The 24,880-nt window shown below is 38.8% G+C and overlaps 1 protein-coding gene and 2 long non-coding RNA genes across 13 annotated transcripts; 2 read left to right on the top strand and 1 right to left on the bottom strand.

Moving 5' to 3' along the window:
• Positions 1–9,562: 9,562 nt before the first annotated feature.
• Positions 9,563–16,349, top strand: LOC109072327. Of its 11 annotated transcripts, none has more exons than XR_006159270.1 (6): positions 9,563–10,132; positions 10,234–11,671; positions 15,239–15,249; positions 15,398–15,497; positions 15,890–15,972; positions 16,188–16,349. It is a non-coding gene; the product is annotated as an uncharacterized LOC109072327 (long non-coding RNA). The 11 variants fall into 11 exon arrangements; XR_006159271.1 differs by having other exon boundaries at positions 10,234–11,485; positions 11,599–11,671; positions 15,890–16,195; XR_006159274.1 differs by lacking the exon at positions 15,398–15,497.
• On the top strand, positions 12,751–13,677 carry LOC122143612. The gene is made up of 2 exons (XR_006159276.1): positions 12,751–13,403; positions 13,495–13,677. It is a non-coding gene; the product is annotated as an uncharacterized LOC122143612 (long non-coding RNA).
• Positions 16,350–21,324: 4,975 nt separating the features above from the next.
• On the bottom strand, positions 21,325–22,165 carry LOC122143611 (WASH complex subunit 1-like). Its single transcript, XM_042754142.1, has 3 exons — positions 21,986–22,165; positions 21,870–21,899; positions 21,325–21,781 (listed from the first exon to the last, which is right to left on the bottom strand). The coding sequence occupies exons 1-3, from the start codon at positions 22,028–22,030 to the stop codon at positions 21,611–21,613; spliced, it is 246 nt and encodes an 81-aa protein (XP_042610076.1). The 5' UTR covers positions 22,031–22,165; the 3' UTR covers positions 21,325–21,610.
• Between the last annotated feature and the right edge of the window lie 2,715 nt (positions 22,166–24,880).

Raw genomic sequence — 24,880 nt, 5'->3', positions numbered from 1 at the left:
TGAGAACAAAACTTCTACAAAAACCATTATACAAAGCACCAAACTTTTTTTTAAACCTTTATTTAACCAGGAAGAGACTCTTTTAATTGAGATTGAAAATCTCTTTTTCAAGAGTGTCCTGGCAAATCAGCATATTAGAAGAATTTCTTTGTTTGTGGTCAACTGTTTTTACACACACACACAAAAAGGACACTTACAAACATAATAATTTATGAATGCAGATAACATAATAATTATTTATAAAAATCAGTTATAATTTTTATGATAACCAGACAGTTGAAGGCACCCACTGACTTTCCTCTACTATGGAAGTCGATAGATGTTGTCAACTGTTTGGTTACCAACATTCTTCAAAATATCTTCATTTGTGCTCAGCAGAGGAAAGAAACTTGAACAGGTTTGGAACAACTTGAGGGTGAGTAAATAATTACAGAATTTTCATCTTTCTGTGAACTATCCCTTTAAATATGTGATGTTAACTCAGATAGCTGACCTGTAGGATATGTTTTTGAGCTCATTTATGACCTGTGCTAGCTGGGAATGGGTCCTGGAAGCATATATGATCTTAGGGATGTCCGTGTCATAAGCTAAAGTAAAAAAACAAAGACAAGACAAAACTCATGATATTGAAACTTGGTTCTTGAAATATAATTCATATGGTTGTCCGTAATGTCAACTATCACTATGATTTGGTTTATAATTTCGACAACAATGTAACTTTTGAAAACACAAGCAATGTTTAGAAATGTTAATGAAAATAAATCGTATCAATTTTGAATCAACAAATGAAGGACAGTACTTGGAGTGTCTTTGTTGGTGACTGCTGTTCCCCTCGATGACATTGGTCTGTCAGGGAACAGCTCCACACCGTCCATTCTCTCGGCTATCTTGCAGTCAGAGATTGTGTCTTTGAAGTTCTCTCTCCAGCCCAGCGCTGAACACAGCAGACAGAGCGTTTTACCAGTGCCAGTGGGACTTTCAAGAACACCATTGACTTTCTGGTAGAGTACAAGTGCATGTCATTCTTATTAATAGAAAAATAATAGAACATGTGTGACCTTACAGGAAGAATTTCAAATATTTATTGCATTAGATTAAAGCACTACAGCCTTCATATTATACACAAACAAAGGGCAAGTAAAACAAAATGTAATTCTACCTTCGATAGAATGTCATTCTGCCATTGCATTTTACCTCTGATGGAAAAAGAGATTTAACTTTTTGGAAACAACAAAAAGTGGCAGACTTTTGTCTTAACCTTTTAGTAGTAAAAGTATTTTTTTATTTTATTTTGAGGGTGAATCTTTTAAAGTTTTTGGGGGTATTTATTTTCAATTAAATTAAATTCAAATGTATTTGTATAGTGCTTTTCACAATACATATCGTTTCAAAGGAGCTTTGCAGAAAATGCATGCAATACAGTTATCAGTTATGCATTTCAGAAATGTACATATACACATTTACAGTTACCTAATAATGTATTAATTTAAGGCAGAACATTTAACAGGCGTTGAGTATTTCAAAGACTATCAATAAATGTTGCTTGCAGTGCAGTGCATGCAGGGTTGCACACAGTGTGGTGACTGAGATTCTTACATTCTGCAGGCACTCGATTACTTTTCTCATGTACTCCTCCTGGCACGAGTATGGAGTGAAGGGAAAGTCCACATTGACTCCTCTGAGCTTAATAAGAGGCATTATCAACCAAAACACACTGATCACTCACATGTAAAGAGCAGCACCAAAACACTCTTAAAGGTGCTCTAATTGACGTCACTTCTTGTTTACGTTCAAAGTATTGTTAAAAAAAAAAAAAAAAAAAAAAAAAAAAAACTGAGGCTAGCTAGACCCTCCCTCCTCCTAATCCGCACACTAAATCCTTCTTGTGGTTATTGGCTGGAACAATTTGTTATGTTTCAAAGTGCCTGTTAGCCCAGTTTGTTTTTTGGGCCGACAGAGACTGCGTCTTTTAACAGTGTGTTCCGGGGAAAGGTAAGTTAGCTAATTGACAGTGAGGAGATGTTTGCTGCATGTGACAATAAATGTTTTAAAAAAACGCTTTGAGCAACTTTAAGCAAAACAAAAATAAAAAATAAATTTATACTTTAAAAATAAACTTTAATGAACTTGAAATTGTCATCAGAAACTAATTCCACTGAAACGAATGCAAACAAAATAATCTGGCCGTGGTGTGCGACATGAAAACAAGAATAAGAGTCAAATGATGATACAAACTTTCACAAATAATGCGTAAAGCCTTTACATCTGAAAACATTACCTGTGACAAATATGGCGCTGTCCAACTGAATAGACAGGTAAAACTATCTGCGTCCCGGGAGGAAACAATTCAAAAAGTAAACAAAAATCTCCACCATTCCAGGCAGCACTGAACTCGTTCGAACTGAAGAGATGAACACTCTCCCCGCTGTATACTCCAGACGTTTTCGTTGATTTTTCGCAGAGAAGTGAGCCAAAATCCACCAGCCGCTATTAGAAATGTTGGCCACCATTGACTCGCTCAAAGTAAATGAGTGCGGCCATGTTTGTTTATAGTGGGTTTTCACGACACGTCATCGGCCATTTAGTGCCATTGAACTGAACGGACTCGCAAATTTGGCTGATTATTGCTCATCGGTCGCACCGAGAAAAAACATTACAATCAACCAGGAGGCAGTACCTATTGTCTGTGTAGTGTCTGTTCAGACGTGTATTTTTAGTTCACTGATATATTGTCAATAAGAGAATGTATTGTTTGTGTTTAATAGTATTCTTGTGGTCTCTCATCCTCCTAGCATAGAGTCCAATGAGTGTAATGCTCAAGTTATTCTAAAGATGCGATGTACATCCCACATGTTCGTGGCAAAGAACGTTTCAAAACATAACCCAATTATTTCTATGGTCCTGACTGAAGCTATTAGGGGGACACATAACGGGGATCAACAAAAACACCCACAGCAGTCGTAGGAAATGGCATTGACGTCGACAAATGGGACTAATTTGCAACATATTCGGCAGGGTGTGGCCGTATGATGGACAACAGACAACTCTCCTGCCTGCCTGATGAATACAGCAATGTGAACAACAGATGAAACAAGTTGACGAAAGCGTTTATGGCAAGTATTCAAGACCCACATGTATTTGATGAATGAGGTTCTTCTTGTTGTGCCCATATTTCAGGACTTGAAGAAGACTTCAAGGGTCTTCTACTTTCAGTTTTGGCCTGACTACGCCTGCTCAGCAACGTGCACGACTGCTTCAACAAAAGCATCCACAGCAGTCGTAGGAAATGGCATTGACGTCGACAAATGGGACTATTTTGCTAGGGATTGCTATCATCTGGGAATTTTTTTTCTGTCTAGGGCAAAAACCTCTATATGAATGAATATGTTTGTGCAGTGCAACACAACACAATGGCCACACACCAGGGTGTGGACACTTCCATGCTCCGTAGCACCATCTGGATCTAGATCCAGTGCAAGTTTGGGATTCGACGAAAGCGTTTTTGGCAAGTACCAATACCCACATGTCACTGAAATGTCTCCTGCTATGGCACATCAATAGAAAATCAGTTTAAAGGCTGACCCATCATTCGAGGTTGTGGCATGTCACGATGCACATCTGTGGTCTGGCCTGTGGTAGTTTCTGGGATGGAGGGAGTCTACAGGAATAACATCGATGATGTTGAGAGATATCTCAATTCTACATGCAAATGCAGAAGCGACTGGTGCAGGCACTGACGAACACAGCGACGTGAAGCCCGTGATCCAATGGCTGAACCGGGTCGAACCAGGCATTTAAGGCAAGGACCAAAACCACAATGTGTTTGGTGGATAAAGTTTTTGTATTTGCTGATTTCTCAGTGCAGTCGTGATATTCAGGTCAGAGCCACAGCCCAGAGAGAAGTGCATATATGATCTGAAGCTTGTGAAGATGCTACGACGTTGCGGCCCACGGGGGAATTCCTCTTCACTGGAGCGGTGAGATTTGGAGAGCCGTGGCTAGGATGTGCTCCGCTTTATAAAGACTTCATCAGACAGTACTGCTCGGCTCTGGACGCAGGAACATGATGTCACAGCCAGGTATGATCACACACTGTATGCCTGTCATCATACCTAATAAAATGCAAAAGTTTTTGTACAGGCATTTTAGAGGGCATGTTGTTAGCAGTCCATCCAAAGCTTTTAATAGTCTTATTCCCATGTTCCCAGCATTCTTTCATAACTCCTTTACTGAATGATTTTCCTTATGCCCTTTTATATTAACCCAGTAATTCATTCTAAGCTTATACCTTCGCAGGTAAAGAGGAGCTTCTCCAAGTTCTACCTGCAAGGCTGCAATGGGAGATGTTTTGAAGGCACCACAACAAATTCTTAGAGCTTGACTTTGTATAGTTTCAATCTTTTTAAGTAAGGTTTCAGATGCAAATCCATAGATAATACTTCCATAATCCAGGCTTGACCTGATTAATGTACAGTATATTCTTTTCAGTGATATTCTGCAAGCTCCCCATTCAACCCCTGCTAAACATCGTAGTATATTAACTCCTGTTTTACACTTCTCTATTAACTTTTTTAGCATGAGTAGCAAAAGACTCCACGCAGCTGTAATTAGGGAGCGTCTTTAAACTCCACACAAAGCGATAAAATACCAGTCTGTATAATTTCAATTTAACAACTGGTATTCTTTTCTTTTTTGTAAAGCAAATACCTTGAGTTTTTGCTACTGACAACCTAAAGCCCCAGTTATTTGCCCAATCTTCAACAGCTTCCACTGATTCTTGTAACTTTATTGACACACAAATAATATTACGTCCTCTTTTCCAAATTGCCCCATCGTCTGCAAATAATGCCCTACCTATATCACCTTTAAGATTATTAAAAACATCATTTATCATTATATTAAATAACACTGGACTACAAACACTTCCTTGAGGTGTCCCATTATCTATCTTATATGTCTTGGAATACTCTACTCCTACCCTTACTTGTATTGTTCTTTCAAGAAGAAAGTCCATAATCCAGTTATACATTTTCCCTCCGATCCCCATGCATTTAAGTTTATTAGAAGGCCCTCCTTCCAAAGCATATCATATGCCTTCTCAATGTCAAAAGAACCCCAACCAGAACTTCTTTATTTACTTGAGCTTTTCTGATATCAGCTTCCAAGCTTAACACAGCATCCATTGTATTTCTCCCTTCCCGAAATCCACTTTGGTATGGTGACATAAGTCCTTTACTTTCCGGAACATAGTTTAGCCTGTATATAATCAATTTCTCCATCAATTTACACAAATTGGAAGTCAAAGCAATTAGTCTATAACCAGTTGGGTTTGATTTATCTTTACCCGGTTTACCTATTGGAACAATTATTCCATGCTTCCAAGAGGGTGGAAGCTTTCCCTCATTCCAAATCCTATTAAACAGACATAAAATCATATTTAAAGATCTGTCAGTCAAATGCTTGATCATTATATAACACACATAGTCTTTTCCAGGAGATGTATGTTTAACTCCACCTAGAGCTCGTTTTAATTCATATAAAGTGAAATCTGTATCTAAAGCGTCTCCAGAAGGATTCCTTTTAATCATCACATCTGGGTAGCTGATTCTTATTCTGCTCTCTAAGTCTTTTTGCTTCCTCTGATACATTATCATCACTATGAACTCTGACAAACACTTTAGCCAACATTTCAGCTTTTTCATTGTCGGTTACTGCTATTATTCCTTCATCATTTTTTAAAACTGGAAGAGTTTGACTTCTATATATTCCACCCATTTTTCTTATTGTCCCCCACACTTCACTTATATCAATATCATCTCCAATTGTACTACACCAATCTCTCCAGTATTTCTTTTTAGCAGCACGAACAGTCCTTCTGACCTCAGCTTGTGTTTTCTTATATTTAATAAAATCCTCAAATAAATAAGTTCTTTTAATTTGTCTAAATGCTTTATTTCTGTCCTGTACAGCTTTACTACACTGTTCTGTCCACCAGGGAACTGATTTCCTCTTTCTACTTTGTCCCTTTCTTCCTATTACAGTATCAGCTACATCATACAATACTTTGCAAATCCTATCATTAAATTCATCCACTTCCTCCATTGATTCTGGTTTTTTTCTATTGCTGTAAGTCCTACCTCACTTTAAAAAAGAATATGCTTCCCAATTAGCCTTTTTAAATCTCCATCCTGGAGCAGGCTTCAAATTTTGTTCTAACACACTCATCCCTACCTTACAAATGATAATATAATGATCACTTCCCATACTATTGTCTTCACACACATCCCATTCACACCTCCTTGCTAATTCTTCTGACACCAGAGTTAAATCTATAGCTGATCCAATTCCCCGAACTAAATCAATTCTTGTGTTTCTACCATCATTTAAGCATACCAGTGCATGACTATCTATAATTTCTTCTATAACTTCCCCATTATGATCATCATTAATACGTCCCCATAATGTGTTATGTGCATTAAAATCCCCACACCAAATAACTTTATATCCTGATCTTGACCCAATAACCTTTTCTAAACCTTTATTTAATCTATCACAAGGATTGTAAAAATTAATAACTTGAATATTCTGTTTTTCTGCATATATATCAATAGCTACTACTTCATACTCTTCAAACTCATTAATGACTCTGTATTGTACCTGATTCTGAATAAAAGTGGCCACTCCACCCCCATTTCCTACATTTCTATCTTTCCTAACTACACCATACCCTTGTATGACAAAATCTAAATGAGACTTTAACCAAGTTTCTTGAATGCATATTATATGTGGTTTCTCATCCAGTTGATCTATAAATGTTTAAATTCTAGCCCATTTGCAATAAGACTTCTCGCATTCCATTGCAAAATTGTTTAAAACCATTGAATTATGTAATTCTACCTGGAGTTTGAGTGACTGTTTGAATTTTCAGTTTATCATTTATTTTTTCCACAGTCACTCCATCTACATTTAAGTATTTCTCTGCTGCCCTAATAATGATCTTAATTCTTTCTGTTCTACTTTCTGTTTGAGCAGAAACAGTTTATCACTTCAGCCATAAATGAGACAAACTCCATTTTCCCAACTTCCAACTTATCCTCATTTACCTTTCTCTGAACCAAAACATTCCTAGTCCATTCATGATTTTTGTTCACTCCCTGTGTCTGCTCAACTTGTTTTACTTTTTGGATTGCCTCAGCATATGTCATTCCCTCATTTATTCTAACATTCTGCACTTTTACTGCATGCTTGTGAGCACTACATCCCCCAAATCCAGCACTATGCTCACCACCACAATTGCAACATTTAACCTTTGCTCCTTCATCACATTTACCATATTCATGGTTACCCCCACATCTCGCACATCGTAGTTTGCCTCTGCAAACCGCACCTAACGTGCCCATACTTCTGACACTTGAAACACCTCAGAGGAGGAGGAACATATGGTCTTACTGGGTAGCTAATGTAGCCTAATTTAACCCTGTCTGGCATTCTTTCCTGATCAAACTGCAGCATGACCGACATGCTATCAATTCTTTCTTTATTTTTAACATATTGAAGCCTTTTCACTCCAATAACTTTCCCTCCATCAATGCAGCTCTTAATTGTATCAGTAGACACATCAGTTGGGATTCCTGTAATCACACCTTTTACCCAAGGTTTCCTCCGGTTTTCTTCCTTTTCCGATTAACTATTTTCCACCATTCATTTCCCCCAGCATTCCCGCTACAGGATTCATCCTCCATTTCCGGATCACTACCAGAACTAGCGTCATTTCCTGCCATCTGGACTCCAACCCGTCCCCGGCCGCTGCGTCTCCACCAACCTCCGGGTTCTCGATCTTGTGCCGCGGTTTCCCAAAATGCTTTGCGTTTACCACTGGACAGTGAGGAGATGTTTGCTGCATGTGACAATAAATGTTTTAAAAAAACGCTTTGAGCAACTTTAAGCAAAACAAAAATAAATGTATACTTTAAAAATAAAATTTAACGAACTAGAAATTGTCATCAGAAACAAATGTAAACAAAATAATCTGGCCTTGGTGTGCGACATGAAAACAAGAATAAGAGTCAAATGATGATACAAACTTTCACAAATAATGCGTAAAGCCTTTACATCTGAAAACATTAACTTACCTGTGACAAATATGGCGCTGTCCAACCGAATAGGCAGGTAAAACTATCTGCGTCCCGGGAGGAAACAATTCAAAAAGTAAACAAAAACAAAAAACCACACCAATCCTAGCAGCACTGAACTCGTTCGAACCGTAAAGATGAACACTCTCCCCGCTGTATACTCCAGATTTTTTCGTTGATTTTTCGCAGAGAAGTGAGCCAAAATCCACCAGCCGCTATTAGAAATGTTGGCCGCCATTGACTCGCTCAAAGTAAATGAGTGCGGCCATGTTTGTTTTTAGTGGGTTTTCACGACACATCATCGGCCATTTTGGAGGCACTGAACGTAAACAGTGCCATTGAACTGAACGGACTCGCAAATTTGGCTGATTATTGCTCCTGAAAAATGGTCAAGTTTTGATCTGTACTCATCGGTCGCACCGAGAAAAAACATTTCTAGTTATATATACTGCCGAAAGTTAAAGAGAAGAGTGCAAAAAACTGATGAAAGATGGCGTTTGGGGTTGAGAGAGGCACAGCATCAGCCACATGTGTAAATGAAGCGTTAACTGTGACGTTAAGCCAGTGATCCAGGGGCTGCAGAAGTTGAACCAGGAGGCAGTACCTATTGTCTATGTAGTGTCTGTTCAGACGTGTATTTTTAGTTCAATGATATATTGTCAATAAGAGAATGTATTGTTTGTGTTTAACAGTATTCTTGTGGTCTCTCATCCTCCTAGCATAGAGTCCAATGAGTGTAATGCTCCAGTTATTCTAAAGATGAGATGTACATCCCACATGTTCGTGGCAAAGAACGTTTCAAAACATAACCCAATTATTTCTATGGTCCTGACTGAAGCTATTAGGGGGACACATAACGGGGAGTGAGTTTCATACTTATTCAGTCATGTCCTTTTGTAGTTCCCCTGTATGTTCCAGGTACAGGTGTAACATTGTCGGCAGGGTGTGGCCGTATGATGGACAACAGACAACTCTCCTGCCTGCCTGATGAATACAGCGATGTGAACAACAGATGAAACAAGTTGACGAAAGCGTTTATGGCAAGTATTCAAGACCCACATGGATGAATGAGGTTCTTCTTGTTGTGCCCATATTTCAGGACTTGAAAGAAGACTTCAAGGGTCTTTCTTTTCAGTTTTGGCCTGACTACGCCTGCTCAGCAACGTGAGGGCAATTCAACAAAAGCATCCACAGCAGTCGTAGGAAATGGCATTGACGTCGACAAATGGGACTATTTTGCTAGGGATTGCTATCATCTGGGATTTTTTTTCTGTCTAGGGCAAAAACCTCTATATGAATGAATATGTTTGTGCAGTGCAACACAACACAATGGCCACACACCAGGGTGTGGACACTTCCATGCTCCGTAGCGCCATCTGGATCTAGATCCAGTGCAAGTTCGGGATTCGACGAAAGCGTTTTTGGCAAGTACCAATACCCACATGGCACTGAAATGTCTCCTGCTATGTCACATCAATAGAAAATCAGTTCAAAGGCTGACCCATCTTTCGAGGTTGTGGCATGTCACGATGCACATCTGTGGTCTGGCCTGTGGTAGTTTCTGGGATGGAGGGAGTCTACAGGAATAACATCGATGATGTTGAGAGATATCTCAATTCTACATGCAAATGCAGAAGCGACTGGTGCAGGCACTGACGAACACAGCGACGTGAAGCCCGTGAGCCAGTGGCTGAACCGGGTCGAACCAGGCGTTTAAGGCAAGTACGAAAACCCCCATGTGTTTGGTGGATAAAGTTTTTGTATTTGCTGATTTCTCAGTGCAGTCGTGATATTCAGGTCAGAGCCACAGCCCAGAGAGAAGTGCATATATGATCTGAAGCTTGTGAAGATGCTACGACGTTGCGGCCCACGGGGGAATTCCTCTTCACACTGGAGCGGTGAGATTTGGAGAGCCGTGGCTAGGATGTGCTCCGCTTTATAAAGACTTCATCAGACAGTACTGCTCGGCTCTGGACGCAGGAACATGATGTCACAGCCAGGTATGCTCACACACTGTATGCCTGTCATCATACCTAATATTGTATATATATTTGTAAAAAAGTTTTTGTACAGGCATTTTAGTAAATTTATGTTCATGCAGACGGCCCCTAGGTCCCCACGCACCATCCAGTCCAAAGTTCTGATCCTGACGTCACTGTAACATCGACCATCTGTGCTCCACGCTATGTTCAATGGTAACAGACCGTCAGTGTGTTTTTTAATTCAGCTATGCTGCCAGATCCTGAAGACAGACTACAGAAAAGCCAGTTGCCCAGGTAAAGCAGGTACGACTTATTATTTTAGTTATTTTTAAACTCACTTGCTCATTATGATGAGATCTACTTTGTACATCTCAAAGAAACAAGGCCAGTTTGACCACCTCTCTTTTACTGCATAAAAAAGATACAGATAAATCAGTAGTAACTAAACTACAAATACTAACCTTGAATATGAATCAAAACACAAAGAAAGCTTGAGATTTGACTGAAAGTAAAGTGGCTTTAAGTTACATTCAAAAGCTAATTTTATCATTTTAAAATTAAGGTTTTTATTTCATTGCATTCACTGTGTAGTTTTTAATTGTAACTCTTATTATGCAAAAACGTTTAAGATGAAGACATATATGAAGATATATATGTCGTTCAGGTGAAGGGTAAGGAAAGGTATGAAATATTGAAGAAAATAAACGACAGTTTGGAACTTAGCGACGTTATGCCTCCATGTGACTTAGACAAATACAGACAGAAACTGAGTCTATCGGCTCAAACAAGTCTGTATTTTCACCTCCCAGTCCAATCAGAACCTGTGGAGGTGTGCGTACAACAGCCAGGCAACTTAAAACTAGGAAACAACAGGAATGGTAAAAGATGGATGTGTCTGCTTTTAACTCCATGTCACAAAGCTGACAGGTCAGTAAAAATTCAATGTTTTTGTTTGAGTTCTATTCTGAGAAAATTGTTGTGGCTGCGTGGTGTGTCCTTTTTTATTTCGGCTCCCATGTTAATAGGTTTGAGCTTGCACACTGCCTGCGATCTTAGGCTGCAACATCATTCAAATGGAATATGCGCTCTTTCAGCAGTCGGACTGACTGAAGGAGATCTGACCATGCAGGTTCTGGAGCTTTCTGAGGGACCTTTTTGGGCTAATGAAGCAGATGATGGTGAGATGGATATCGGCGTGGATTTAAGTCTTGATGAAAATGGCATTTTATGGCTAGAGCCACTCTCAAATGTCAGTCATATAACTGCATTCACAGAACTTTCAGAGGAACACAGTGACGGCGTGCCCTCGGAGACCATCTCAGCCTAACGCACCGGATGTAGGACAGACATGCTGTCTGGCCACACAACCAGGTATGAATATAGTTCCATTGTTTCCAAGGCATCAAATTCTTGAATGGTCACTGCTTACAGGAAATAAGTGATTGGACATGCAAAACTATGCCAATTTTTACCTCAATTCATAGAGAAATTAACCTCAATAAGGACAAGTACTGGCCCACGGACCTGACGGACCTCAGCCAAACTGCCATGCTTTAGGTAATTAGAATTTTATTCATTTGGACTCACAGTTCTGATGATGAAATCTACATTCTGCATGTAAGTGGCAAAGAGCGTTTTAGATTTCTTTCTCTGTGGGTCTCTGTGCATCAGCTCTTGGGTCTCTGTGCATCAGCTCAGCCAGCCACACAGCAGAAAGAGGAGGCGCACCAGCCCATGTGCTTAAAGCACTACTGGTCCCAGGAGATAGCAGAGCTTCCTCGACCCATCCAGCATCCAGGTGAGTCTTTAGAAATGAAACAATTCATTCTAACACAATGTCTGGTTTTCAGTGAGTCGGAGAAGATAGTGTCTGAAAAGAAGCCCGCAGGAACGGTGTCTCCTCCGACATGAAGTCCCACTCCAGAGCTCCGCCCTCATCAGTGCAACACAACACAATGGCCAGACACCTGGGTGTGGACACTTCCATGCTCCGTAGAGCCATCTGGAACTATATTCAGTGCAAGTTCGGGATTCGGTAAGTCTCTTCACTGCTCACAGTTTCAGAAATATGTAGCAACATTGAATACATTTATTCATTCTACAAAGAACCTTTTAAAATGATAAAGATGTCTCCGAGACTCCCCCGGAGCCTTCAAATAAGCACCAGCGGGAGATCATTTGTTTATGCATCTCAACAGGTCCAAGGCCAGGTGAATCATTAAAAAAAAGAAACACACACTTCCACTTGTATGTACGGAATAAGATACGACGACTACGGCTACAGTGGGGAATAAAAATCGATACAGATTTAGATCGTAAAATAATTTCTTGCATCTCTATAAGAAGCAGAGGTCACAGATTTGTTTTTGTTTTCCAGCGGTTTAACATACGCTTCTGGCATGTGTGCGCTGAGATGCTGGACCAGAGGAGGACAGACATGCTGTACGGACAAGCTGTCTCTCCACTACTCACAGTTTGCATTCATGCATTCAATGTACCAGACCATCTAAAAGGGATCGACAAGTATATGGACAAATCCACAACAATAAAAAGGATCAAAAGGGATCGGACAAATCCACAAAAACACAAAAAAATATCAATCTACACAAATCAATCCATATTTCTACAAATGTTCCTGCTACACGGATTAGTCCACTTGACTATTTCAGGGAATACCATTTTAACCACAAAATAATATTAATCGTCTTTACTCCACTCCTCCCTGTATTTCCTCAGCTCTTTTACTTCCTTCTGTAACTGAGTTTTCTCCTGCTCCAAGCTGTCCAACTTACTTATCAGTTAATTGCATTCTGTGTTGCGCTTGTCCAGCTCCCTTAGAAGAAAGTCTACTTGAAGAGCCATTTCATCATCAACATTTTCAAAATCATTTGTTGTTGATTTGTGTGTGTGATTATTTCTGCAGTGTTACAGTCCTAAAGTACATTTATGTTGATGCAGACGGCCCCTTTTTGTCAGAAGGGAGTTGGTGAAGTTGATGGTCGATCAGTAGCTGTGGTTGTGGCCCCCACGCACCATCCAGTATAAAGTTCTGATACTGACGCCACTTTGTAACATCGACCATCTGTGCTCAACCCTATGCTCGATGGTGACGGGTCGTCACTGTGTTTTTTTTTATGAAGGTATGCTGCCACATCCTGAAGGCAGAAAAGCCAGTTGCCCAGGGAAAGCAGGGAAAGACTTATTTATTTATTTTTAAACTTACTGGATCATTATGATAATATCTACTTTGTACAGGTCTGTCGGAAAGGGCGTTTTGAGATGCTTAAAGGTTAAACTAATTCCTATTATCCAGGAAAGCCGTTCGCCCAGGGAAACTAGGTATGATTTAGCATTTATGTGGCTCTTTGCATCAACTCCAGTTGCCCAGAGCCACAGAAGAAAGAGGAGGCGCACAAGTCCATGTGGTGAAAGCGCTACTGGTCTCAGTAGAGAGCAGTGACCCGTCCTGCACCACCATGTAAACAGTGGACCAGGTGAGTCATCAAAAATGCAACAATTCCATTTGTATGTACAGGATAAGATATGATCACAATGGCTACAGTGAAAAAAAATCAACATAATCTTAAAAGATGGGCCGGCCTTTAAACTGATGTGCCACAGCAGGAGACCTTTCAGCGCCAATGGGATCATGTCTGATACAAAAACTTTTTCCACTTTTCATAATCTACATCTCGACCTGAGGAAATCAAGAAGGCCAAGCTGAGCATCAGTAGCGATAAGGAGATATATATCGTGCAGGTAAGTAAAGGTAAGAAATGTTAAAACAGTTTGGAACTCAGTGATGTTATGCCTCCATGTGACGTAGTCAAATACCGACAGAAAATTAGTCTCTCGGCTAAAACAAGTCTGGCTTTTCATGTCCCAGTCCAATCAGAACCCGTGTAGGTGTGTATACAACAGCCATGCAAATTAAAACACGGCAACAAGGAATGGAAAAAGATGGATGTGTCAGATTTTACTTCCATATCACAAAGCTATGGAATGTTTTTTTTGGGGTTCTTAATTTTTTCCTTTTTGCAGCATCCCCTGCTGACTCTTTTCATTTTTATTGTTACTATTATCTGTTTAGTTGTTTATTAGTATTGAGTAATTGTTTAAGGTTATATGGTTGACATGTTCTGTTCTTTTTACCCACATAGCGATTGATATTTTAATTACTTACTCCTCCCTTGTTCCTTTTCTTTTTTTTTGTTCACAGTCTCCACAAGTTTTGTTGTATATAGTTCTTTTGGGGTTTCTGTATTCTTAAATATCTTGCCTAGTCGAGGGGTGGCCTTGAAAATATTTTGGTGGTGGATAATGACAGTGATTTGGGAATTAAAAGTGTTGGGAACTCTTTTCTTGTAATCAAGAAAAATTTTATAATTTACCTAATTAAAAAAATATATGTTTTACCAATAACTCTATTAGTATCTTGTATAAAAAAAAAATTATAAAAAAAAAATGTGTATATATATATATATATATATATATATATATATATATAAAAAAAAAAAATTGAATTAGTTTTTATTTGAATTAGTTTATATATACCGTGGAGATGAGGATGAGAGTATATTGGTCTTGCATAACTAGAACTATTAATATTTTCTAGAAGAAAAAGGCAGCATACAAGCATGTGCACCTTTTTGGAGGCATGATCTCAGTTCTTGTTCACAGTTTCTGTTGCCCTCTACTTTAGCCCTACGACTTTTACAGGCTCTACCCGACCAATTAGACAGCAGCCACTGAAATGTAATGTAAAGTCTTGATGAAAATGGCATTTTATGGCTAGAGCCACTCTCAAATGTCAGTCATATAACTGCATTCACAGAACTTTCAGAGGAACACAGTGACGGCGTGCCCTCGGAGACCGTCTCAGCCTAACGCACCGGGTGTAGGACAGACATGCTGTCTGGCCAAACAACCAGGTATGAATATAGTTCTATTGTTTCCAAGGCATCAAATTCTTGAATGGTCACTGCTTACAGGAAATAAGTGATTGGACATGCAAAACTATGCCAATTTTAACCACAATTCATAGAGAAATTAATCTCAATATAAGGACAAGTACTGGCCCACGGACCTGACGGACTTCACCTCAGCAAAACTGCCATGCTTCAGTCATGTTTAAGGTTTAAGGTTTAAAAAAAAAAAAAAAAAAAAAAAAAAATGTTTTAACTCTCCAGCTCATTCTGACTCACAGTTCTGATGAAGAAATCTACATTCGTCAAAGATTGTTTGTGAGATGCTTAAACTGTCTTCCGTGTCTCTGTGTATCAGCACAGCCGGCCAAACAGCAGAAAGAAAAAACAAGCCTGTGTGTTTAAAACAATTCCACTTGTATGTACGGCATCAGATATGATGACTACGGCTACAGTGGGTAATAATAACCATTAATCAATACATATTTAGATCTTAAACTCCTTTCTTGCATCTCTATAAGAAGCAGAAGTCACAGACTTGTTTTTGTTTTCCAATGATTTGACATGGAAACCCTAAACCTGAGATTAATCGTGTCTTGTACAATGATTCTTCTAACACAGATATTTACGCTCTTGGCTTTCTATTAAGTTTACTTGGCGCAGTCCCAGATGAGCCGCCACGAGGAGGAGAGATCACTGATTTACATCTAAAATTTATTCAATTTCTTTTTTTTTTGCATCTCTATAAAATGTCACAGCCATGTTTTTGTTTTTACAGATTTAGATCGTAAAATAATTTCTTGCATTTCTATAAGAAGCAGAGGGTCACAGACTTGTTTTTGTTTTCCAGTGGTTTAACATACGCTTCTGGCATGTGTGCGCTGAGATGCTGGACCACAGGAGGACAGACACGCTGTACGGACGCGTAACCAGGTATGATCACACACCTAATGAGAACTTATGCTTGCATCAATGGAATCAGATATGATGATTAAGGCTTTCCAGTGGTGTGACATGCACTTCAGACATGTGCGACGTGACATGTTTTTGACTTGAGTTCTTTGTAATATTTTCCGTTTTTTGTGTTATGCACTATTTATGTATTTGTGTGGTTACTACATTGGTGCCTGTCGTCTTGACAATTTTAGGGAGATGCCACTTTAACTGCAAGGAGATCAGGGAGATGCTCCGGCCTTCTGGATACAGACAGCCCAGGCCCTGTGGAGAAAGAAGCAGCACAAACCACATATTACTATTTGTTTAGATATGTATTAGTATTGCTTAATTTGTGTGTTTGTAAACTCACAAACTGTCACACAGAGACTTGTAAGAATAAATGTGAGTGAGCTGTACAGATTTAGTGCTTAATTTCAATTCCCTTTATTTTTAAATGGTGATGAAAATGAAAAATCATGAAAGAATGGTAGAAACCTCAGTTTGTTTTCATGGCAAGAGTTCAAAAGATAGCATCCATTCAATTGTTTTAGAAAGAAAAAAACTGATCACACTTGTAACACAGCTAGTCATTCTTTCAAAACCTGATCTCATGCTTTCATTACAGTTATACACTTTTCAGTCCACATAGTCATTGTTTCAAACACAAGATTATTGTAATATGTAATGAGAACATTTGGTTTAATGACATAAACACAACGGTATGATCTTCTTTCAATGTAGTACTTTTAACATAAACTGCAAACAATGCAAGATACATGTTTCAAATCACTGTTGTTGCTGAAATAATTACAGTAATACAGGCTATGCCACATTAGAAAATACACATGCATAACCTAACTTATGTAATTTAATCCATAATGCTTGTAATAGTATATATCCAGTGTGTTATCAGAAGGTGTTATGAAGCACAACCATGAGGCTCTGTGCTAACAGAGTTTGCTGGCAATACAGTAAATTATTTCACTCCATTTTACTGAATCTATACTGTAGTGGACCTTTAGAGAGGAGGGGTGAGTTACAGTAATTCGGCAGTCTCTACCAAGGTAATCTGTTTACAGTATCGCATACATACTCTAATGTAAAATGCTGTATTTGATGCCATCTGTCTCCCTTCTACTGATGCATCTCTGATCAATCTGATGTTTTACAGTCATTGACTGTTTCCTCTCCCTTATACTCTATTCTGCTTTACAGTATCACAAATGGCAAATTTCTCTGTATCTCTCTCTTTCTCACACACACACACACACACACACACACACACACGTGTGTACACAATTTGAACATCGTGGTGGTTATTATCTATAAATCACTTATGTAAAAATAATTCAAACATTTGGTTATCCACATCAGAAATTGTAAACAAGTTCTATAGAAACTGTGCATTGAATCAATATTTATAGAGATGAACCAAATGATTCATTGATTAACCATTGAGATCAGTTGGATTAAATCATAGACAAATGTAGTAAACTGAACAAGAAGAGATGCAAATCAAAGGTTTGATAGTAAGAGCTTTATGAAAGGCAGTTACTTTGAATGAAACATTTATGTAGGCGAAACACTTATTTTGTGTTGTGAAAAGGATACTTTGTGATTTTGAGTATTGTACTTACACAATTGAAAACATGATGAAATGTTTGAAAAAAGTGCACTTTTGATGATCTGTTGATATATTTCACTAAGAGTTTTGAAAATGTACACCTAACTTGTGAAAATAGTACCAAAGCGAATAAAAAAACTAATTTATTTCACTTCTACAAGACCAATCTTACATCTATATTCCAAAGAATTCTTGAATTACAACCATTTAAGTTCGTAATGTGCATTTTCATGTCTATTAAAAAAAGGATGATGCTTGTTAAGGGGTTAAAACCAACAAACCTGCCAACAAACAAACGCACCATTCTCCGGCCCTGCTGAAGTTGTTCCGGTGGAGCGCGAGCTTGAGAGATAAAACCATGATAGTCGACGAAGAAACTGTAATGTTGGGATTCGTAATGAAAAGAAATAAACAAGAAGAGAGGACGAGTTGTTTTCAACCGTTTACAACATTGTCAACGCTTTACTTTACTCCTCTTCTTACTTTTCCAACCACAGACAAGCAGTGGACACACACACAAGCCACCACGTGAACACACACCCGGAGCAGTGGGCATCATTTTATGCTGCTGCGGGCGCTCGGGAGCAGTTGGGAGTTCGGTGCCTTGCTCAAGGGCTCCTCTCAGTCGTATTGAGGGTGGAGAGAGCGCTGTACATTCACTCACCCCACCAACAATTCCTACCGCCCAAGACTCAAAATCACAACCCTTCGATTGGGGAGTCGGACTCTCTAACCATTAGGCCAATGCATTTCCCACATAGATAGATAGATAGATAGACAGACAGACAGACAGACAGATAGATAGATAGATAGATAGATAGATAGATAGACAGACAGACAGACATACAGACAGATAGATAGATAGACAGAAAGACAGAAAGATAGATAGACACAGATAGATATATATATAGACAGATAGATAGATCGACAGACAGACAGATAGATAGATAGATAGATAGATAGATAGATAGATAGATAGATAGATAGATAGATAGATAGATAGATAGATAGATAGACAGACAAACAGACAGATAGATAGACAGACAGACAGACAAATAGATAGATAGACAGACAGATAGACAGACAGACAGACAGACAGACATATAGATAGACAGACAGACAGATAGATATATAGATATTAGTTTTATGATATTTCTGTACAGAATTTGATGAAGTGTTGGGTTAATAAAGGTTTATAGAGCCTCAGTGGTTCTCAACCTTTTTTTCCACGGCCGCACTATGGTCCAAGTGCAAGTCTCACGGGCCGCACGCATATCATTTACATATTACGTCACCAATACAAACCAACCTGATTTATAATATTATAGCCTAAACATATGATAATTAATCGATTACATTCATTGAAATAAATTAATAATTCTACTCCCCATAGAATAAAACACCTGATGCTGTCCGGAGCTGACCCATTTTCGTGAAATTCGGCTCCAAAGGAGTAACAGCACAATGAAGGTGCGATTGTAAGTTGCAGTCTGAAAGACGCGCATCGGGAGCATGACTTGACGCGCGACATTGCAGAAAATAATAATATGAGGTTCTCTCCAGAGATGTTTTTGCCACATTTCTGCAATTAAGGATGATTGCTGCGTAGTATGGGTGGTTCTATTTGCCTGAACTTCTTCAAGTGAGTTACGGCGCAAACCGAAAATCCAGCACTCTCCCCTTCACTGCTGATACTGTGACTATTCTTGTTTGTTTGTGTTCATTCACTGACATTTCCACACTTAATTTTACTCCCTTTAAAAACAAATTTGTCAATTCTGATGCTCAATTTTCCCGAACTAATGGCTGTTGATGACTATTTGAATCTGAATTCTGCCAAAGTGCGCGCTTGTGTTCATAAAATGCGGAACGTTATGTGAGTAGGTCTGCTCATGTCTGAAAATATATAATAAAAAACAAAAGAATTTTGCATATAAACATTAGGCTATAGCTTATATTTCTTTAGTAGCTACATTTTTAAATGAATGTAAAAACTAAAATGAATTGTAAAACTGAAAGTTATCTTTTTAATTGTGTTCAGCATGGTGGGTCGTAGATTTGAATTCGGCGGGTTGAGAACCCGCTGGCCTAGGGACTAGCATGTTTAAAAATGGTGGGGTCAGTGTTTAGTGAGGCTAAGGCTAGCAGTTTTGAGGTTCAGGTTTAGGGGCTAATTGCAACTAGGTATATAGATAGAAAACGAAGTTTCACCCTCTCTTGGTGTGCTTTTTGTGTTTCGCACGCAGGATGCACGGGTCAGAGTACACTTATTTTTCATGAAGACACCTCCGGCTCCGGGCTCCTAGGGGCAGGTCTGAGCTGACTCCTGGGGCAGGTTGGTCACAAAGAAGCCACTGGCTCAGAAGTTCTCCCTACGAGGTTCTGCTGAGAACGTGGGTCCGGCAGCAGGGCACAAATTTGGCTGTAGTCCCACGCCCTACCTCTAAGCATCCACTGCTTGCTGGACTCCCTTCGCCTTTTGAAACTCTGAGGCTATTTGTTCCGCGGGAAAGCTGTTCTTTAGGCACTTTCTCGCCAGGTGGACATGTAGGTTCTCCTGGGCGGTCTGTGGCAAACCAAGCTGTGAACTATATACCCGGTCAGCTTTTTCTAAAAGAGTGGGAGAGAGGACACGAAATAAATGATTCCTTTACAATGATTTTAAAGAATCAGACATGAGTTAAAGAAATCTAGAAAGGCAAACAACAAAAGACAGCCATCAGCAGCAGAGGCGAGACCTGCCCCATTAGCATTTCCATTGTGTAATGGTGTCAATGGGTCTTCAAAGTGCAGAGTGTTTTTTTAAAGGCACAGACAGTCTTGAAAACTTGAAAAAACACTATCAAAACAGGAATGCATTTCATAACACAATTTTAATGCACACATTCCAGTGCAAACAAGTTTTTTGGTTTAGCTTAGCCCATTGACAAATAACATTCAGCTTTCTTTACCCAACAGCTAGGTTCATTTGGATTCTTTTCCATAAAACAATAAACAATATCTTATGCTTGACTACACGTGAATGACAGTGAACCTCTTGATGACTGAGCTTTTAGATATCCGGACAGGAAACAATATACTAAGCAAGGAAAGCATTTGTTTGCAGTTTATTTACACTGCAGTTTAAACTGTTAAACAAACAAAGACATGTAATTGTAAAACAAAAAACACAAACATTACCACCTCCTCTCAGCTTGTTCAAGCCATTGCAAAAGGACTCGGCAAGTAGGAGGGTCTGGGTCAAGATGTGAAAACTTTGTTGAAGAAAAATCCCAAAGGAGAGCTTTCTTGAGACTTCACTGTCACCTCCACTTCATTTGATACAGTAATAGTGGGGGGGAAGCAGTCTCACCTTCAGTGATGTCACCGGCTAGAGCCAATGAGCTGTGGGCACAGTACATTTGAAGCCATTTCAAACTGACACAAAGACACACTGACACACACACACACACACACACACACACACACACACACACACAGAGAGCTTTGTAGCATCAAAGTGAACTTAGTCCGGCCAGATCATGCAACAAATTAATGTATAGCATATCATCCTGTAAACCAACCGTGCACAACTCTAATTAATCTATAAGTATATCACAAAAAAAAAAAACTCTAATTAATCTATAAGTATATCACCAATAATAACATTCATATTTAATAATGTATAGGGACCCCCAAGAACTTTCTCCTGGCACATTGTTCACATTAAAAAAAAAAAAAAAAAAAAAAAAAAAAAAAAAAAAAAATAATAATAATAATAATAATAATAATAATAATAATAATAAATAATAAAAAAGAAACCAGTTTAAATTGTCTCTGGTTTTCTTTTCAGAGAAATCTGTGTGTAGACCAGTAATAATGTTATATGATCAGTAATAATGAGAGACACCATAATGATCTTTAAGTTTAAAAATATATATATTTATTAAAAATCTTCTTCATCGTCGGCAAAATACTGCAGAGAGAGGAGAAAGAAGAACATCACCAAAACAGTGACAGTTGCACATGAGTTTAAGATGCTACATCTAATACTCCCATTACATCTTCTAGATCCTGCCAAGGAGGTAAAATGGGAAGATGTGGAGGTGGAGGTGGAGGTGGAGGTGGATGAGGGGGGAAAAGAGGAGGAAGATTGGGGCCCTGCTGGACCCACTCGTCAGCGGAGGAGGTGTGCTCACTGTCCTGCAGAACAACACAACTCAACAGATTGTCAAACTGCACATCATATAATACAAACACCAAAAAACCATACGCACAAAGCTCAACTTACTGTACGGCTTATGAGTTCAGTGGTTGCTGTCTAGAAATAAAGGCAATTTTAAAAAAGAAATATAAAGTATTTTATTATCCTTTTATTTTATGCAGCATTTTTTTGTTTTTACTTACACTACTGAACCCAGGGCTGTCCACGCCACTGTCCGGAAAAGGCATCTGTGTGGATGTAATTATTTTAAAAATAGAGTTCTTATTTACAACTAACTACAGGTGTGAACATTTGAAAGCAAATTATGACCTAATGAATGCAAGTGGGGAAAAAAAAAAAATATTCACTGGGGTGTAAAGTTTGTTTATTGTTGAATCATGTCTCCTGTTACATTCCACTCACTGTGAAACCTTATCATACCAAAGCCCAAAACTCTTTCGGTTTTGATGTACACATCCGTCTGTAGTTTGATGATTTTCTTTAATATTTATACATTAGCAACGTGCAATAGGAAGGTACGTGTAGATTAGCATTTACTTGGATGGCTGCTTCTAGGTGTTTTACATGCACATGATAAAGTAAGTTACAAGTACCTAGGTATTTACCTTTGGTTTTGCAATGCTGGATGTGAGGAGGGGTGGGCTCCTGCTGCCTATTTTTTTAAAGTAATTCCTTATTTCGATCGTGAGGCTCCCTGGAGTCCTTCTGGAATGACGCTGGGTACTAATGTAATTATGCGTGTTTCAAGTTAGCGCAGCACTGTAAGTTACTGCACGTCCCTACCCAAGACCCCTGGAAATGTAATTGCATGTGGAGCTGTCCTGTGATAGGCAATATAGGTGATATGTGTCTAAAAGGGCTGTAAAAACCCTAACACTCAGATATACAGGGATGCTTTCTTTTTGATAATTTTAACATTTCTCATACAAGGGATAACAAGGATGGAAGAAGTTGAATTTAATAATTATTAAATGAATAAATATTTTATCAAATGTTTAAAAACAATGTACAACAATGAAACAAAATATACATACACACACACACACAAGTAAGATAATAATGAAAAATAAATAAATAAGTAATGCTGGGAATGGTTCCTTTCCCATGCTGAAGACTCTGCTCTCTCATCGCCGTTACAGTCCACCACTGTGAAACTCATCATACCAGCCCAAAACTCTTTCGGTTTGATGTACACATCCGTCTGTAGTTTGATGATTTTTCTTTAATATATTATACATTAGCAGCATTGTACAACAGAAGGCGCATTAGGAGATTAGCATTTACTTCGATGGCCGTTTAAAAGTTTTACGCAACATGACAGTAGAAGTTGCTACGAAGTATTTACCTTGGTTTTCAATGCTGATGTGGAGTGGAGGGTGGGCTCCCTGCTGCCTATTTTGGGCAATTCCGGGCCCGATCGTGAGGCTCGAGTCCTCTGGAACGACGCTTGGCATTAATGTACTGCGTGTTTCCGGGTTAGGGGAATGCAAGACTGTAAGTTACTGCACGTCCCTCACCCAAGACCCCCCGAATGTAATTGGCACGTGGGAGCTGTCACTGTGACGGGGCAACATGTGTGACATGTGTCTGCATGGCCAAAAAACCCCAACACCAGACAGGGATGCTTTTTTGACACTTGAATATTTCACATACAAAGGACAGCAAGGATTAAGTTGAATTAATATTTATTAAATGAATAAATATTTTATCAAAATGTTTAAAACAACGTACAACAATGAAACAAACATACACACACACACACACACAAGTAAGATAATAATGAGAAAATAAATAAACAAGTAACAAGGAATGGTTCTTCTCCCATGAAGACCTGCTCTTCATTCTCTGCAGAACCAACTGTGTTATGAGAGAGAGAGAGAGAGAGAGAGAGAAACCATGAACACATGTACAGAGAGATCACGATGGAGAGGCCAATGTGGTTTAATGAATACATGTATATTTTTATATTAAAAATAATATTTATAGTATTGTTGATGTCAATAATCTTATATGTTATCTTAAAAATATTTTTTTATCTTCAAAAATCATTCACAAGCCGTTTTAGAATTCAATCTGGAAATCCAGTGAATAAATCCAGAAATTAACTGGGATTGTTTGGACTGTGAAAGAGAGAGAGAGAGAGAGAGAGAGGAAGTAACCATAAACACAGACAGAGAGGGAATGTGATGGAGGGCCAATGCAGTTTAATGAGTGAATACATAATTTTTTTACGTAAGTTTGTTGCATTTGCAAGAGAGATTCATTAACATCTGTCTATATATACTGTGTCCTGTTTTGTCAAGTCATTTATTTACACATTACACACAGCAAAATATTCACAGGGAGCTTGCTAACTTGTGAGACCGGACGGGCTGCTTGGTTGTCCAGGGCCAATTTTGAACCCCAGTCCAGCCCTGGATGCGATAGAGATTTATTGCTCTGGTAGTGACATTTGTCACTCATTGTGCTTGTTCATTAGCTCCTCCATGGGGAGCAGTATTGGCATCTGTCAGTGTATATTTTGTTAGCATCTCGTAAGTAAGAAAAGTATGTCTGTAAATAAATAAAATACCAGCAACAGTAACCATTTCACTGTGATAACTGAGTACAACAGGAGAGGCAAACGTAAATATCGTGTCCTTTAAGTTTTTTTTCTTCTTGAAACATTTTTGCAGGAGCCATACAGGTGAAGACTTAGTGTACTGCCTTCTGTGCTGCAAAACTCAAAAATGACATCTCTGGGATCATCTAAAGAGATCTTGTATGACAGATCTTATGGACCTGAGGGGAAATAGAAAGAAAAACATGAGGGCTGCAGAATCCTCACAAGAAAGTAGATAATGGAAGGAAGAGTTTTGAACCTTAATGGAGGTTATTGGGGCATTTGTAAAAAAGGACTCATCCTGTCATTTGTTGGCTGAGTACTCTAAAAAAAAAAGGGATTTTTTCTTACTGGTCAATCCAGAATCTGAGCAAGCTCCAGTTACAGATGCGGTAAGTTACATGACCATATGTAGCCCTGGACCACAAAATCAGTCATTGGGGCATTTTTTTTTTGTAGCAATAGCCAAAAATAC

Source organism: Cyprinus carpio, unplaced genomic scaffold (genome assembly GCF_018340385.1).
Source record: "Cyprinus carpio isolate SPL01 unplaced genomic scaffold, ASM1834038v1 S000006462, whole genome shotgun sequence".
NCBI classification, from domain to species: domain Eukaryota; kingdom Metazoa; phylum Chordata; class Actinopteri; order Cypriniformes; family Cyprinidae; genus Cyprinus; species Cyprinus carpio.
The sequence above is the reverse complement of the archived record's forward strand: the minus strand, read 5'-3'. Positions and strand labels throughout refer to the sequence as shown.